Below are 16,245 nucleotides of genomic sequence, written 5' to 3'. Positions count from 1 at the left end.
CTACTGAGCCTGCGCGCTCTAGAGCCTGTGAGCCACAACTACTGAGCCCACGCGCCTAGAGCCTGTGCTCAACAAAAGAAGCCACCGCAATGAAAAGCCTGCGCACCGCAACGAAGAGTAGCCCCCGCTCTCCGCAACTACAGAAAGCCTGCACGCAGCAACAAAGACCCAACACAGCCAAAAATAAATAAATAAATTTATTAAAAAAAAACACACACACAAAACACAAAAAGAAGGCAAGAAAAGAGGAGAGAAAGAATTATATCCAGATGGGATAAATAGAAAACAGAGCAAAATGGTAGTTAAGTTTAAGCTCCATCTTATCAAAAATTTCATTAAATATAAGTAGTCTAAATAGCCCTGTGTTTTTAATATAGAAGCAAAGCTTGTATTTCAAGTATAGCCAGTCTGTTATGATTATCAAGCTTTCCATTTTCCAATCCAAACACTCAGTTTTAAAAAGTCTTGCCAGCAGAACAAAATGTGCTCTTGAATTATAATGATAATGTTTAAGCTATCATTCAATGACAATTTTCTACATGGCAGACACTGTGCTTTACTCCACATTCTCATCAACCCTTAACAATTTTGTTATATTCCTGAAACCATATGAAATAATAAATGTACACACCAATAAAATTTTTTTGTTAGGTAGGTGGAATTATCATTTTACACATGAATATAATGAGGTTAGAGGTTAAGTCATTTACGTGAGACATGTTACACAGGTTAAGAAGAAAAGCGGGGATTTAAATCCAGATCTGTTTGACTCCCAAGCCCAAGTTCTTCACAGTCACACCATAATTCCCTCCTATCATTACAGCATATTTATTCCTGTTTAAATTAAGCAACGAGTATCAACTGAGCACCTACTACGTAAGGCTGTCTGCAAGCCAGATGACATATTAAATCCAATTAAATCTTCAGTAAAGTAAACCTATAAAAGCAACATCTTCAAGGGGCTTCCCTGGTGGCGCAGTGGTTAAGAATCCACCTGCCAATGCAGGGGACAGGGGTTCGAGCCCTGGTCCGGGAAGATCCCACATGCCGCAGAGCAACTACGCCCGTGCACCACAACTACTGAGCCTGCGCTCTAGAGCCCACGAGCCATAACTACTGAGTCCGCATGCCACAACCACTGAAGCCCACGCGCCTAGAGAAGCCACCGCAATGAGAAGCCCGCGCACTGCTCGCAGCTGTGCAAAGAGTAGCCCCCTCTCGCCGCAACTAGAGAAAGCCCGCTTGCAGCAACAAAGACCCAACGCAGCCAAAAGTAAATAAATAAATTTATAAAAGCAAAATCTTCAACAAGAAGGCTATTTGAAGGATAGCTGTGAAAGAGTAAACACAACCCAAAAATGTCAATATCAAAATAGAGCGTGATCATGTAGTAAAGATGATTAACACCATTTTAGTACTAAAAATATACTTTGTATCTCAACGTTAAAAAAATTTACAGAAAATCCCACGTTTCTCAGATTATCCAAATAGAATAAGGACAGTTCAGTAGAATATTATAGTTCTTCTGACTTTTTCAGCTGTTTTGACCATAGATGTATAATATGGACTAAAAGGCAGATAGTCTGTAGTATAATAAAAAAATATATATTTGGTTTTTGGCCCAGGGATGGATATTTTTGATCACCAATGGCCAATGATTTGATCAGCCATGCCTACAAAATGAAACCTCCATAAAAACCCTTATATGACAAGGTTTGGGGAGCTTCCACACTGATGAATGCATCGAGGTGCTGGGAGCAAACGCCCAGAGGGCATGGAAGCTTGGTGCCCCCCTCCCCTACCTTGCCCTATGCATCTCTCTTCCATTTGGCTGTTCCTGAGTTGTATTCTTTAATAAACCCATAAGCATAAACAAACTGTCTTCCTGAGTTCTGTGAGTCGTTCTAACAAATTATCAAACCTAAGGAGAAGGTTGTGGGAACCCCCGATTTACAGCTGGTTGGTCAGAAGTACGGGTGTCCCCACTCCTGGGGACTGCAACTGGCATCTGAGGTGGGGGCAGTCTTGTGGGGTCCAGCCCTTAACCTATGGAGTCTGTGCTGACTCTGCGTAGTTAGGGTCAGAACAGGACTGACTTGCTGATATCCAGTTGGTATTGTAAAATAAAAGAAACCACATACTTGGTTCAGGGAAAAAATTTCTCATTGTCCTTATCAATGAAAGTCAGAAGCTGATCATGTTCCAAATACATTATATTCAAAACATTATAAAAGATGATTTTACAAGATAAAAAAATTTTTGGAGTAGACAAGAAAAGGCCATCGAGTTGAGTGTACCTGAGAAATGACTGTAAAAGCAGGCACAATTATAAAACTGGTTCCAAATTCAACCTGGGGAATCGTTACTTCAGTTTCATCTAAGTACCAAAGAGGCCCACATGATTAAAGTAGCAATTCATTAGTAATTCTTCAAATGATGTAATTAACACTATGCTTCAACTTAATTAACATCTGAAATTCGGGTCTTGGGATAGCACTGAATGTAAGAGGATTATAGTTTTGTTTTTTAAATCTTATTTTGAAATAACTTCAAATTTACAGAAAATCTGTAAGATTGTTACAAAGAATTCCTTTATACCCTTTCTCCAGATTTACAAAATTTTAACATTTTGTTCCATGTCTGTGTGTATTATTTTTCTAAATTTTTTCAGAGTAGATTGTATGTTTCATGCGCTTTACCCCTTAGTATGAGTATTTCTCAGCAACAAGGATATTCTGTTGCTAACTGTAGTTATTGAAAAAAAGTATTTGTTTTCTACACAGGATCAAATTGAGGGTCACAGGTTCATTTAATGGTCATGTATACTTAGTCTCCTCTCATTTGGAAATGTTCCCCAGACTTCCTTTGTTTTTTTATGACACTGACAATTTTGAAGAATACAGGCCAGTTTATTTTATTCAATGCACTTCAATTTGGGCTTCTCTACTATTTCCTCATGACTGGATTTCAGGTTATAAATTTTCAGCTTAAATATTACACAATTCATGTTGTGTTCTTCTCAAAGTATCATATCTAGAGGCACAGGATGTCCATTTCCCCCCATCGTTATGTAGCTGCCATTTCTCTACTTGGAATTAATAAATAAGTTGTGGGAGTTAATTTGAAATCATGTTCATAACTTGTTCCTCGGGAAACTCCCTCCTCTCATCCCAGACTTAGCATCCACACTGATGAAACTTGTCTGAACCAATTCTTATTAGGATGACTACAAAATGGTGATTTTCTATCTCCATCACTCCTATATTTATTAGTCAAGATTCTATGGTAAGGTTCTCCTCTTCTTTCTTTAATTATTTATCTGTTTTATTAGTTGGACGGACTAATGGATTACTGTTTTATTCATTTACACTCCATTTATTGTCTTTATTTATTTTAATACCCAAATTTGGCCAGTGGGAACCCATTCAAGCTGACTTCTGGGCCTTTGACCTGTCCCCAACATTTCTGAGGGGCCCTTCTTTCCCAGCTCAAGTTCCAGAATCAGTCATTTCTCCAAGGAACCTTAATTCACTTCAGTGAAGAATAGTATTTAGACTCTAAGGTCTGAGTAGAAAGATTGGTATTTTAATTCTAAAAAAAAGAAAAGATATTCCTCCTTAGAGCACTGCTTTTAGATTAGTTTGTAAAAGATGTACAAAAGAGTCTACTCTGGGTGACAACATCTATTTGAGCTCCAAAAGAAAAGGGCATTCTGGAACACATGAGCAAGTATTTTGACCTGGCTGACCCCCTATTATTTATTCTAAACTATAGCTCACTCAACCTTACTTTGGAGAGTAAAGAACTACAAGTAAATTCTCTGAGTCTTTACAGTCAAGCTGTTCCATTTACCTCCTCTGGAGGGACAGCCAATTCTAACAGGAAGTTAAAATAGTTTTCAAATCCCTTAGAAGGTTATTTGTCTTCTATATACTACCAACCTGCCCTGGCTTAAGAGCTTTCTTTCATGCTATCAATAGAAGCAAGTAAAATATTAAGAGCAAGGACATCTTGGATTAACAAAGTGAAATAAAGAATACAGAACACAAAAGGTTTATTGTAGTCTAGAGTCAATAAATTAAGACTGCATTTAGTATAGGCTAACTTTATCCACATGCAAAGACCAAACAAATAATCAGCCTGAAATGCAAAGTTCGCCTGGCAGAGTTACATAAGCAATCTGTGAAACAAAGATCCAACAGCATCCTCTTTTCTAATGCACACACATCAATTTTTTCCCCAACACTTTGAAGTCTTTCTCACCATATGCTTTCTATAGACAAAAAAACAGCTAAAGATCAAAAAAATATAAAGTAAAAACCTATCATTCTAAAGAGAAGAAAAAAGGTAAGAACTATTCCACATAAAAGTTTTTAAGATAAAAATCACTTGAAATTTTTCTTTTAAAGTACAAATCTTCTCTCCGTAATATAATGCATACTGTACAGAAGGTCTTAGGACATGATCTTTTTAAATTGCCAAGTATAGTCAATGAATGTATGTGACTATTAAGCACTTCAGTAATAGAAACTTCATTATCTATCTATCTATGTAGATACAGACACAGATACAGTTATAGATAAACACACATATTTCAAGGTCAAGGGATATAATGGAAAAAAGCTTAACCAGGAGTTAGGAGACCTGAGGTCTAATACATCAACTCATTATATGACCCTGGGTAAATTAGTTAACCTTTATGGGCTTTCATACTGTCATCTGTAAAATGTGGCAGTTAGACTGATGGTTTTACAATTTCTTTACTATTTCATCTGTTGTCATAAACCATTTCACCATACACATATAAATTCATAAGGTTAATGAGACTTTCTCAAAGCAGGAAACAGAATTTAAGCTAAATAGGAATCAACGGCTTTGATCAATACCTTTGAGCCCCTTACCAGCAGAGATTATTTTGTCAGAAAAACAACAGGCATTTTAAAATAGCTAACACTTACTGGAGATTAACTATGTGTGCCAGGTACTACTGCGCTGAACTCTGTACACACATTGGCTCATTTAATCCTCAAGACATGCCTATGATAGGTATTACTGTCCCTCAGAATAGACAGGGCTTAAAGAGATTAGCTTGTTTAAGGTCACACAGCCAGCAAACTGCAAAGCTGAGACTCAAACCAGGGTGGCTCCAAAGCTTACAGTTTTAATCACCCTACTACACTATCTTCTAATAAATAAATCATGAGCCAAATACATTCTTATCAAATACATTTAATCTCTAGCAGGTACTGATTATTTCCCTTCTTACTACTGTAGAGAAAACTGCTGAGTGACAGCCAACCAAGAACAACTCCAAATTAATCACGTGAACAAAAAGATTGTTTAAAGGTTTGTCTCTATTAAAGAGAAGTGCTGTGTTTTTAGATAAGCAATTGTTCCTTTTAATAAAACAAAAAATAATAGTCATTAAATCTGAAAGACCAGAAAAGATCTTAAGGTGTGATATTATTATTATTAATTTTTTTTTAAGGTGTGATATTATTATGCCCCTTCCTTTAAGCAGACCAAAAATCTCATGACAATTACCCCAGGTTGGGGGGCAGGGGGTGAGGGGGTGCAAGGGAGTGTCTAAGAGAACAGCTCTACTGATAGCATCAGTGTTGGTTCCCAGTATCCCTCACCATTTCAAATTTACTGCATAGCTCTGATTACCAACATAAAGGTTCAGAGACCAAGCCCTAACAACAGACATTCTTTCTTGCTTCCTGCTAGGCCACTTCAACTAGCCTATCTGCTCACTAGTGAGAATCTTCCTGCTTGTTTAATATGGAATCTTAAGAAGTAGGATGAATAAGGTCAAGTACATACAAAAGTGAGCCTTTTCCTACATGTTCTCTACATAGTATTTCCTCAACACACAGGTTGTCTCTCTAATAAGCTCTCAGAAAACTTCTTTTTTAGACAACTTTAAGCCTAGAAACAGTCATTTCTGATAAGGTATGGATAGTGAGGATATTAAACAAAGGAGAATAAACCAATATCTAAAAATTAAAGGCACAAAAAATAAAACATCCAAACAGATGGGATGGGAATGAATTTTATAAACAAAACTACATATTTTAATTATCTTTATTCCTCCTATAGAGTAAATAAGTTCTCTAAAACACAATGTCCTCCAACCAAAGAGATTTCATACGTCATCTGCACCTCAAACCCAACATCTCAAGTCTGCGTTGATATTCTCTGAACGCTTACAGAAGTTAAAAAGCTGAGCCCACATACACCGTGGATCTACTCTATATCTCTTTGGGCACAAAAGAAAAAAGAGAATCAGAAAATTACCCTTCTTTGATCCAACCCTGGATGAAGCACTGAAGAATTTCTTCACTGTGGTAACCTTGCGGGTCTTCTCATTGGTTTTCTTTTCTTCAAACTTGGAAAATGTGAGGGATTGGGCCCCTTGGCTGCTCTGACTGCTGGCAAAGGCCTCTTCTTCCTCCCGCTGTAGTCTGTAATTCAAGAAGAGGTTAAGTTTAACCCTGATATTCTCCAAGTTCTCCTTGTATCTAAAGGTAATAACTCAATGAACTGGGGATCTAAAATTTGTAGAACTAGAGGCTAAATACACCAAACAGGTCTGAGGTCTCTGATAGGAAGCTCTCCTATGTGCTACTACAAACTTCAAAAGGGACCTTCTCCGTGGATCGTGTTCATTCAGCAATTGTACCAGTGTTACATAAAGCAAATAAAGTCTAGTCCTTTTCCCTGACAACCTCAAGGCTGGAAGAGAGAAAAAGACAAGTAAATAATTACCACGTAATGTAACAGTGCCTATAGTAGAGAGCAAAACCCAAGTGCTATGAGAACATAGGAAAAAATAAACTAAATCTGGTTGTATAAAGGTTTTATAATGGTGACATTTAGGCCAGTCTTAGAAGGATCAAGAGGATTCCGCCAAATAAAAGGGCATTCCAGGAAGAAGGTACTACAAATGTGAAGGACGTGGCTTTTGTTGTGGGCCAGGTTCGTTCAGCGTAGTCAGATCACTGGCAGTGGGATGGACTATGATGCTGGATGTACAGTTAGGCACCAGGTGGTAAGAAACCTTGACGGCCAAGCCTGCTATAATCCTGGATTTCATCACGTGGTGGGGAACCAAGAAGGACTACAATCCAGTAAGTTACCATTATCTGATGTGTGTTTTAAAGGTAATGCAGGTCGCTGTGTGACAACCTGAGGGACAGAGAGACTAGGGACAGAGACAATAATTAAGAATATATTACAAAGATTTAAGTGAGAGAAATGAGAAATAAGAACCTGGAAAATAGGAGAGGATGAAATTCAAAACACTTCTCTTAGCTAGAATAAGCAGAACTTGCTTAATTAGTTGTAAACAGTGTGGGAGGTGAAGGAGAAATTAAGAATGACTAATGTTTTTTAGCCAACTGAATAAATAGTGATGTCGTTAATTGATACAGGAGGAGGTTCAGGAGGAACTGCTGGGAGTGGGGATTAGAGTAAATAAAAGCAAGAAATCTGGCCTTGGACCAGCTGAATTTGAGGTATTTATAGTAAATCTCAAAGGCTATCTATAGAACTATGGTTCTCAAAGTGGATTCCCCAGACAGCAGCATCAACATCACCTGGGAACTTGTTAAAAATGCAAATTCTCAGGCCTCACTCCCAACCTATGAGAGTCAGAGATTCTGAGGGTGAGGTTCAGTGACCATCATTTTTACAAGCTTTCCAGGTGATTCTCATGCCTGTTCAAATATGAGAAAGTGCTGTAGGAAATCTCAAGCAAGGTCGCAATTGGAAGCAGTAAGAAACAGCAACAAAATCACAGGTAGAGGTGTTGGTATGAGAATGGAATAGGGACACATCTTTCTCTGAGACAAAACAGAAGTTAATATAAAGACACTAGTACAGTTTGATAACAGGGGAGAAAGCTAAGGGAATTCATGCCTAGTGGCCTCTACTTTCTTTCTAAAATAGGATCAGCTACAGAGAATATCCGGAATGCAATGGGAAACCCGAGGAAATAGTTAATGTTCTATGTCTATATTTTCTCTCTGACTGACTATGGAGTCACTGAAAGCAGCAAGTGTACTTTATAATACTGAGTTCGTCACAGATGGTAGCAAAGTAATCACTCAACAAATACCTGATTAAATATAAAAAAAACCAGCAAAAGCTGTCAGAGATCAGTCTTTCTTTTATTGAGAAGCTTCACAGTTTCTAGGATGCTTTGGTAAAGGATTAACATTATTCATGGTATTTTATTAGTTCCTATGCTCACCAGATATTCTATGTTTTAATTTTTATCATAATCATATTTCTGCATAATACTAACAAATGCCATTTTTTTAAAGAAAAGTTAAATTTCCATAATGTAAGGATTATATATACAAATCAACAGGTTTCTGTTATTATGTGCTCATCACTGTGCCAGATGCCATGCTGGATATATTAAAAGAAGGAGGAAAATAATGCTTGATGAAAGTCATGTGCAATAATCTCATTTAATCTTCACCACGAAATATGTTTATCTCCATTCTTCCACTCCAAGGAGCTTACTGTCTTTATTAGAGAACTAAGACTCACGCATCCCAAACACAGAACAATTAAAAGTTAAGACAAAGACAAAATAAAGAAATCACTGAAAGCTACTCATTAAACGCTGAATGAGGGGAAAAAATTCATTTCTCTTAATATTAAACTGACTTGCTGACAGATCAAAACAGAAGAAAAAAATGTATTCTGACAATGACAGAGCTATGTATCCAGTTATACCACTGTTAAACCACCCCTAGTTAAGTCCTTTTACCGCTCTGCTAGTTCCCAATCCTCCTGAATCTGCTTCTGCCTGGCTTTGTGGTACTCCTCTCTCCAGCACTTGGAGCAGAAACCCTGCCAAGCAGGGTTGCCGTAATAACCACATCCTTTCTTGCATAGGAGCTCTGATTGATCCACATGAATTCCTCGGCGTTCAGACTTAAGGCTCATCTTCTTCCTGTTAATCAAAGAGCAAACAAGAAAGTTTTGTTGAAAATGAATTCACTATCATTCTACTCACAGCAAAGCAATTAAGAAAAAAAAATGAATGAGTCTATCATCTTCAAGCTATAATGGAAGAAAGGAGAGAGGGAGGGAAGGAGGGAAAAAGAAAGTTTAAATATTGCAAATTACTGTCATACTAAAGAAGAAACTTCTTATTCCTGCCCAATAATATAAAGAACACTTTAAGAAGGACTAATATTGGATTAAAGACCTAAACAGAAGACATGAAACTATAAAACTCCTAGAAAAAAACATAGGGAAAAACTTCATAACATTAGATTTGGAGACAATTTCTTGGATATGACACCAAAAGTACAAGCATCAAGAGCAAAAATAGACAAATGGGACTACATCAAACTTAAAAACTCCTACACAGGAAAGGAATCAACAGAGTGAAAAGGCAACCTATAGAATGGGATAAAATATCTGCAAACCATGTATCTGATGAGAGGTTAATATCCAGAATATGTAAAGAACTCCTAAAACTCAACAACAACAAAAATCCAATTAAAAATTAGCAAAGGCCATGAATAGACAATTCTCCAAAGAAGATGTACAAATAGCCAACATGTGAAAAGATGCTTAATGTCACTAATCATCAGGTAAATGCAAATCAAAACCACAAGGAGATATCACCACACACCTGATAGAATGACTATCATCAAAAAGAACACAAATAGGGCTTCCCTGGTGGTGCAGTGGTTGAGAGTCTGCCTGCTAATGCAGGGGACATGGGTTCGAGCCCTGGTCTGGGAAGATCCCACATGCCACGGAGCGGCTGGGCCCGTGAGCCACAATTACTGAGCCTGTGCGTCTGGAGCCTGTGCTCCGCAACAGGAGAGGCCACGACAGTGAGAGGCCCGCGCACCGCGATGAAGAGTGGCCCCCACTCGCCGCGGCTGGAGAAAGCCCTCGCACAGAAACGAAGACCCAACACAGCCAAAAAAAAAAATAAAAATAATAAATAAATAATAAATTAAAAAATTTAAAAAAAAAAAAAAAAGAACACAAATAACAAGTGTTGGCAAGGATGTGGAAAAATTGGAACCCTTGTGTACAGTTGGTGGGAATGTAAAATGGCACAGCCACTGGGGAAAACAGTATGGTGGTTCCTCAAAAAATTAGAAATAGAATTATCATATGATCCAGTAATCTCACTTCTGGGTATACACCCAAAAGAACTGAAAACAGGATCTTGAAGAGATACCTGCACACTCATGTTCACTGAGCATTATTCACAACAGCCAAGAGTTGTTATTCACAACATTCAAGCATTATTCACAACATTCACAGCATTATTCACAACAGCCAAGCAATCTAAATATCCATGAAAGGATGAATGTATAAACACAGGATGAATGGATGAAGAAAACATGGTATATACAATGGAATATTATATAGCCTTAAAAAAGAAGGAAATCCTATCACATGCTACAACATGGACGAACCTTGAGAACATTATGTCAAGTAGCCAATCACGAAAAGGCAAATCAAAGACATTATTCCACCTACATGAGGTATCTAAATTAGTCAAACTCTCAGAACCAAAAAGTAGAATGATGGTTGTCAGGGGCTGGGGGAAGGGAGGCAAAGAGGAGTTGCTGTTCAATGGGTATAGGGTTTCAGTTTTGCCAGACAAAAAAGTTCTAGAGATCTGTTGTACAAGGTGCACATAGTTAACACTACTGTACACTTTATTTTTTATTTTTTAATTAATTAATTAATTTATTTATTTATGGCTGCATTGGGTCTTCATTGCTGCACGCAGGGTTTCTCTAGTTGTGGCGAGCAGGGGCTACTCTTCGTTGCGGTGCGCGGGCTTCTCACTGCGGTGGCTTCTCTTGTTGCGGAGCACGGGCTCTAGGGCGCACAGGCTTCAGTGGTTGTGGCACGTGGGCTCAGTAGCTGTGGCTCGTGAGCTCTCGAGTGCAGGCTCAGTAGTTGTGGCACACGGGCTTAGTTGTTCCGTGTCATGTGGGATCTTCCCGGACCAAGGCTCGAACCTGTGTCCCCTGCATTGGCAGGCAGATTCTCAACCACTGCGCCACCAGGGAAGCCCCTGTACACTTTAAAAATGGTTAAGATGGTAAATTTTATGTTATGTGTTTTTTACCACAATAAAAAAAAGATTTTAATATTAAAAAAAGGGGGACTAATAGATCCTTCTTATTTGCTACCATTTTAAACCTGAGGGACAAAGTACAATCTTCTTGAAATACTCTGTGTTCTTACTACATTATGTCATTTGGCTCAAAAAGACAACTTCATTTCAACGATATAAAAGTGAATACTTTGTCCCAAATGAGATAATTTAACATTCACCAAGAAAACAAGTGTAATTAAAGCATCAGAATAGAATCTGAACTCCTTGAGATGGCATTCAAGGCCCTACTGTTTGCCACCACTCACTACATGCCTAATATTGTGACAGGTACTCAGTATAATTATTTCTCACAAAAACCAAGGTAGATATTATCTCCATTTTATTAGATGTGAAAATTCATAAACAAAAACACAGGCAACATGAACAATGAAGAAAAAGGGAAAAGTGCTATGAAACCAAGGGGCGGCAGGAGAAGGTGAGGTCATTCTGACTTAGGGAGCATGGAGAGACCACCTGGGCCAGGGAGTGAAGGGTGGGGGATGTAGACCTTCAAGAGCCTTGAGTTGAGGCTTAGAGGGTCTTCGAGCGATGACACAAAAGAGGGAAGACATTCCGGACAGGAAGAACATCTTTTGCAAAACACTCAGAGACAGGACAGCAAACGCAGAACATGAATGATGTGGTGTAAGTAGGAGGTAAACAGAAGCAATTACGTGTGAAGTTCAATTATGATGGCTTTTTAAAACTTCAGGCAAGAGCTGGGTTACAGCACTGTTGTTTCAGTGAAAAGGGGAAATCAGGATAGGTGTCTATTTTAAGACATAAAACTTGAGAGGTGGAGTTCTGTCTTCCAGTATGATGAAGTGAAGAGGACAATAAATCCTCTCCACCAAAATCAACTACAAAGACAGACAAAACTTCCTCTCTGCTGATGGATCAAAGTGTGAACCAAGGAATGCATTCAAACTTCAAGCCACCGACCGGCTCTCTTGCATCTCCTGTGTGTATGCACAGTCTTTGTTGGCCAGACAATGGAAGCCTTGCTGGCTAGAGATGTTTGTGCACAAATTCAGTCTTTGAACAAACAACAATCTTTGGCTGAACATTAAGGTATGCAGGCAGACGGGTGACCCGAGAAGGAAATCAAGGATAAAAATAAATATAAGAAAAAAAAATGAAGACAGACATGAGCAGCCGCAGGGTGTGGGGAAGAGAGACATCACAGGTGTAGTCCAGCTATAAAGCCTAGATGGCATGAGCTAAGCACTATTTTTGAGGATTCTCAAAGGCGAAAGGGAGGAGAAGAATTAAGGAAGAAGACCAGAATTCAGTGTATCACTGAACCCTCGGTGAGTTTACCCTTTTTTCCCCTCCAGTATCACCAAGCCAACCCAGAAATGGACACCAGGGCCAGAGAGAGCTCCTCTAGCTCTGGCTCAAAGAATGAGAAAGGGAACTCCTAACACTGAGAGGAAATATGAAAATCCCTCCATTTTCTTGTCTTTTTTTTCCCTCCTTCTCTTGAGCCATGAGCAATCACATGGTGTCCACAGAAGCGGCTGGAATGAGAGACTGCAGGAGCTAAACTCGGAGGAAGGGGAACTATCCATTCTTCCCACTCTCTAGTCTCCTAGACAGTGATGGGAGTACAAGACAGAGTGGGGTAACTAATTCCACACCTTTCCACCCAGAGGAGAGAAGATGAGCCCCGAGAGAACTTTAAAAATACAGGAGGCTTCAATAAAGATGTTAAAAAAAAAAAAAAATACAGGAGGAATCAATGAGGAGAACTCAAGAAAGCAAGCTGAAAATGTGTGCATGGGTCTCATGCTATTCAGGATCAGAGACTAAAATTCACACTAATAGAGACCACTGCACAGGTTTCAGACTGACACACGCAGGAAACAGATCAAAACAGCACTGCGAAGCCTCTGAAAAATGAACCAACGTGGGAACCACAGCTCACAGAAGTAGGCTTGGAACCTGCGGCCCAAACTTGGCAGCAAAACTAAAAACTTTTGCTTCTCCAATGACACTGCATGGAAAATGAAAAGACAAACTACAGACTGGGAGAAAATACTCGCAAATCATATATCTGACAAAGGACTTGCATCCAGAACATATAAAGAATTCTCAAAACTCAACAGAAAGAAAAACCACCCAATTAAAAAAATGGGCAAAAGACTTGAACAGACTTATCCAAAGAAGATATACACATTGGGAGACAATTCTCCACGGGTGTCTCACATTTCTGTACAAGAGGCCTTCGTAACAGACTACATCTTCAAGGATGTTTGCATATCTAACATTCTCAGGAGGAACAGATCACTGTCTCCCTCCAGAGAAAGGGCAAGTTTGTTTACTGTCAAGTAAAATAGATATAATGTTTCCCTCCAGGTCAAAAGTCAGGTGGGTTTGTTAGCTGCCCATTATAAAGGATTTGGGTTCCTTAAGCTTAGGTTCCTCAGCTGTGACACCAGCCCCATGGGACTTGGGGACAAGGGTAGCCCACGTGAGATGAAGCTTGTTTTACTGATGTCCTATGAATAATAAAGTCCTTTGTCTCCGACTCCGGAGTCTCATGACTTCTTCCAGCATCCATGAAACTGGCAGGCTAACTTGTTACGTTTAAGAGGGTAAAAACCCATGTCAGTCACAGTTCTTGACAACATGGCAAATAAGCACATGAAAAGTTGTTCAACATCATCATCCATTAGAGAAATGTAAATTAAATCACCATGAGATTTCACTACAAACCTATTAGAATAATTAAATTAAGAACAATACCAAGTGGTAGCAAGGAGGCAGAGCAACTAGAACCCTCCTAGTGGGATGCAAATGGTACAACCACCATGGAAAACAATTTGGTAGTTTCATAAAAAGTTAAATACACTTACCATACAACCCAGCAATCCTATTCCCAGTTATTTCCTCCAGAGAAATAAAACTGATGTTCCCTCAAAAATCTATACAAGGGCTTCCCTGGTGGTGCAGTGGTTGAGAATCTGCCTGCCAATGCAGGGGACACGGGTTCGAGCCCTGGTCTGGGAAGATCCCACATGCCACGGAGCAATTAGGCCCGTGAGCCACAATTACTGAGCCTGCGCGTCTGGAGCTTGTGCTCCGCAACAAGAGAGGCCGCAACAGTGAGAGGCCCGCGCACTGCGATGAAGAGTGGCCCCAGCTCGCCGCAACTAGAGAAAGCCCTGGCACAGAAACGAAGACCCAACACAGCCAAAATAAATAAATAAATAAATAGCGTTCCCTTTAAAAAAAAAAAAATCTATACAAAAATGTTTCTAGTAACATTATTTATGATCATCAAAAAATGGAAACAACCAAAATATCCTTCAATAGATGAATGAATAAACAAACTGTGTGGTACATCCATGCAATGGAATGCTACTCAGCAAAAACAACAACAAAAAAACATACCCAACAACTTGGATGAAATCTCAAAGGCTTTATGATGAGTGAATGAAGCCAGTTTTAACAGTTTACATACTGTAAGGACTTCCCTGGTGGTCCAGTGGGTAATACTCCACACTCCCAATGCAGGGGGCTCGGGTTCAATCCCTGGTCGGGGAACTAGATCCCGCATGCATGCGGCAACTAAGAAGCCCGCGTGCTGCAACTAAAGATCCCGCACGCTGCAACGAAGATCCCACATACTGCAACTAAGACCCAGCGCAGCCAAAATAAATAAATAAATAAAGTAAATAAAATAAATATTTTTGAAAAAAGTTTACATACTGTATAATCAGGGTTTGTTAGGAATTAGGGTTGGAGAGAGGATGTCTATAAAGGAATAGCACAAGAACTTTTTAGAGGTGATAGAACTGTTCTGTATTCTGATTATGGAGGTGTTTACATATATCTATACATGTTTTTATATTCATAGAACTGTATACTCCCCCAAAATTCAACTTTACTGTATGATTTTTTTTTTTTTAATTTGAGCGGCAATTTCTAGTTTGGATTGGGGAAAAGTGCAGAACAGGAGACAGGGATAATGATCAAGAGACAAATACAGTAAGAGGTTATAATAATAGAGGTAATACAGTGGGAATGGAAAGGGGAGGGATGGCAACACACTCTGGCAGTAGGGTCTGTAAGAGTTAACTAATGAGACTTGGCAGGGAGACCTGCACGTTTACAAATACTCTTCATTGCCTCTATGAGATTAAAGCCCTCCAAGGACAGGATTTAGATCTATCGCACTTATCATTTAGTAAATGAGGCTGAGGTAGAAAGGAAGAATAACAAAATATAGCCAGAGTCTAGAATGATAAGTTAAGAAACTTTAAGACCGTCTACTTTCTCCTATTATAATACAGATAAAGACACTGAGACTGAGAAATTATGATTTGTTCAATCAAAAAGGTAGTAAGTGGCAGGGACATCACAAGAGCCTACACTTGTACTAAGTCCTGAGTGCCATCAAACTATTTTGAGAGTCTGCGCTAATCTCACCATCAACATCCTGTGGTCCCTTTCTTCAATTCTAAGAGGAGTAGGCAAAAAGAAATATCTGTTTTTTCCTTATACCAATTCAGTAAGTTTAAAGTTTTTTACACTACAAAGACTATAGCACAGGTCTGTTACTAAAATGAACACATTTTAGGGAGTCTACGTAACAAATGTGTCAGCAACTTCCCTTTCCTCAGGGAACTGTTCCCCAAATCTACAAAGGTCAGCTGCCCTGTTTGTATATGGTGCAGTCCCCCCTCCCCCACCACTGCAGGGCCACAACTGATTGATCCAGAGGTGGACACTTGACCCAAAATGAAGTTTTGGAAATGGGACTAAGTCTGGGCTGTTCTCTTGAATGATGGAGAAGCTGTGGCATGACCACCTTCCAACAAGTGGTCTGAGTAACCAGTCTGCAGATACAACAGACTGGTATACAACAGGATATACAACAAGAAGCAGAGAAAAGTGGCAGAAGAAAAATACTCTCTAGGTCCTGAGGGGTTTCCATTTCTCAGTTCCAATCCTTTGCTAAGGTTTAGCTGCTTGCCTACCCTCAGATTCTGAAACACACCCCTTGATCCCTGACTGTTTTTTTCTTATGCCAGCTCCAGTAGAGCCTATTACCTGCACTCAGAGACTTGCCCAGGTAC

The 16,245-nt window shown here is 39.2% G+C and overlaps 1 protein-coding gene and 1 long non-coding RNA gene across 13 annotated transcripts in view; one reads left to right on the top strand and one right to left on the bottom strand.

Moving 5' to 3' along the window:
* The window catches only part of RABGEF1 (RAB guanine nucleotide exchange factor 1), a 90,054-nt gene that overhangs the window by 28,040 nt on the left and 45,769 nt on the right, over nucleotides 1-16,245 (bottom strand). For 10 of the 12 annotated variants that reach the window (XR_014255221.1, XM_082432329.1, XM_082432328.1 and 7 more), the window contains 2 exons: nucleotides 8,786-8,971; nucleotides 6,301-6,467 (listed from right to left, as the gene is read on the bottom strand). The exons of 1 other annotated variant lie outside the window; for it this stretch is intronic. Coding sequence is in view for 9 of the 11 variants with exons in the window: in XM_082432329.1 (XP_082288455.1) it covers nucleotides 6,301-6,467; nucleotides 8,786-8,971 (353 nt within the window). In the remaining 2 variants the exon portion in view is untranslated. Of the gene's footprint in view, nucleotides 1-6,300; nucleotides 6,468-8,785; nucleotides 8,972-16,245 lie in introns of those variants that run through there. One more of the 12 variants, XM_082432324.1, reaches the window with a different exon arrangement.
* LOC309646292 lies at nucleotides 10,023-14,417 on the top strand. Its single transcript, XR_014255257.1, has 2 exons — nucleotides 10,023-12,856; nucleotides 12,897-14,417. It is a non-coding gene; the product is annotated as an uncharacterized lncRNA (long non-coding RNA).

The sequence above is a fragment of the Balaenoptera physalus genome, assembly GCF_965194825.1.
Source record: "Balaenoptera physalus genome assembly, chromosome: 16".
NCBI classification, from domain to species: domain Eukaryota; kingdom Metazoa; phylum Chordata; class Mammalia; order Artiodactyla; family Balaenopteridae; genus Balaenoptera; species Balaenoptera physalus.
The sequence above is the reverse complement of the archived record's forward strand: the minus strand, read 5'-3'. Positions and strand labels throughout refer to the sequence as shown.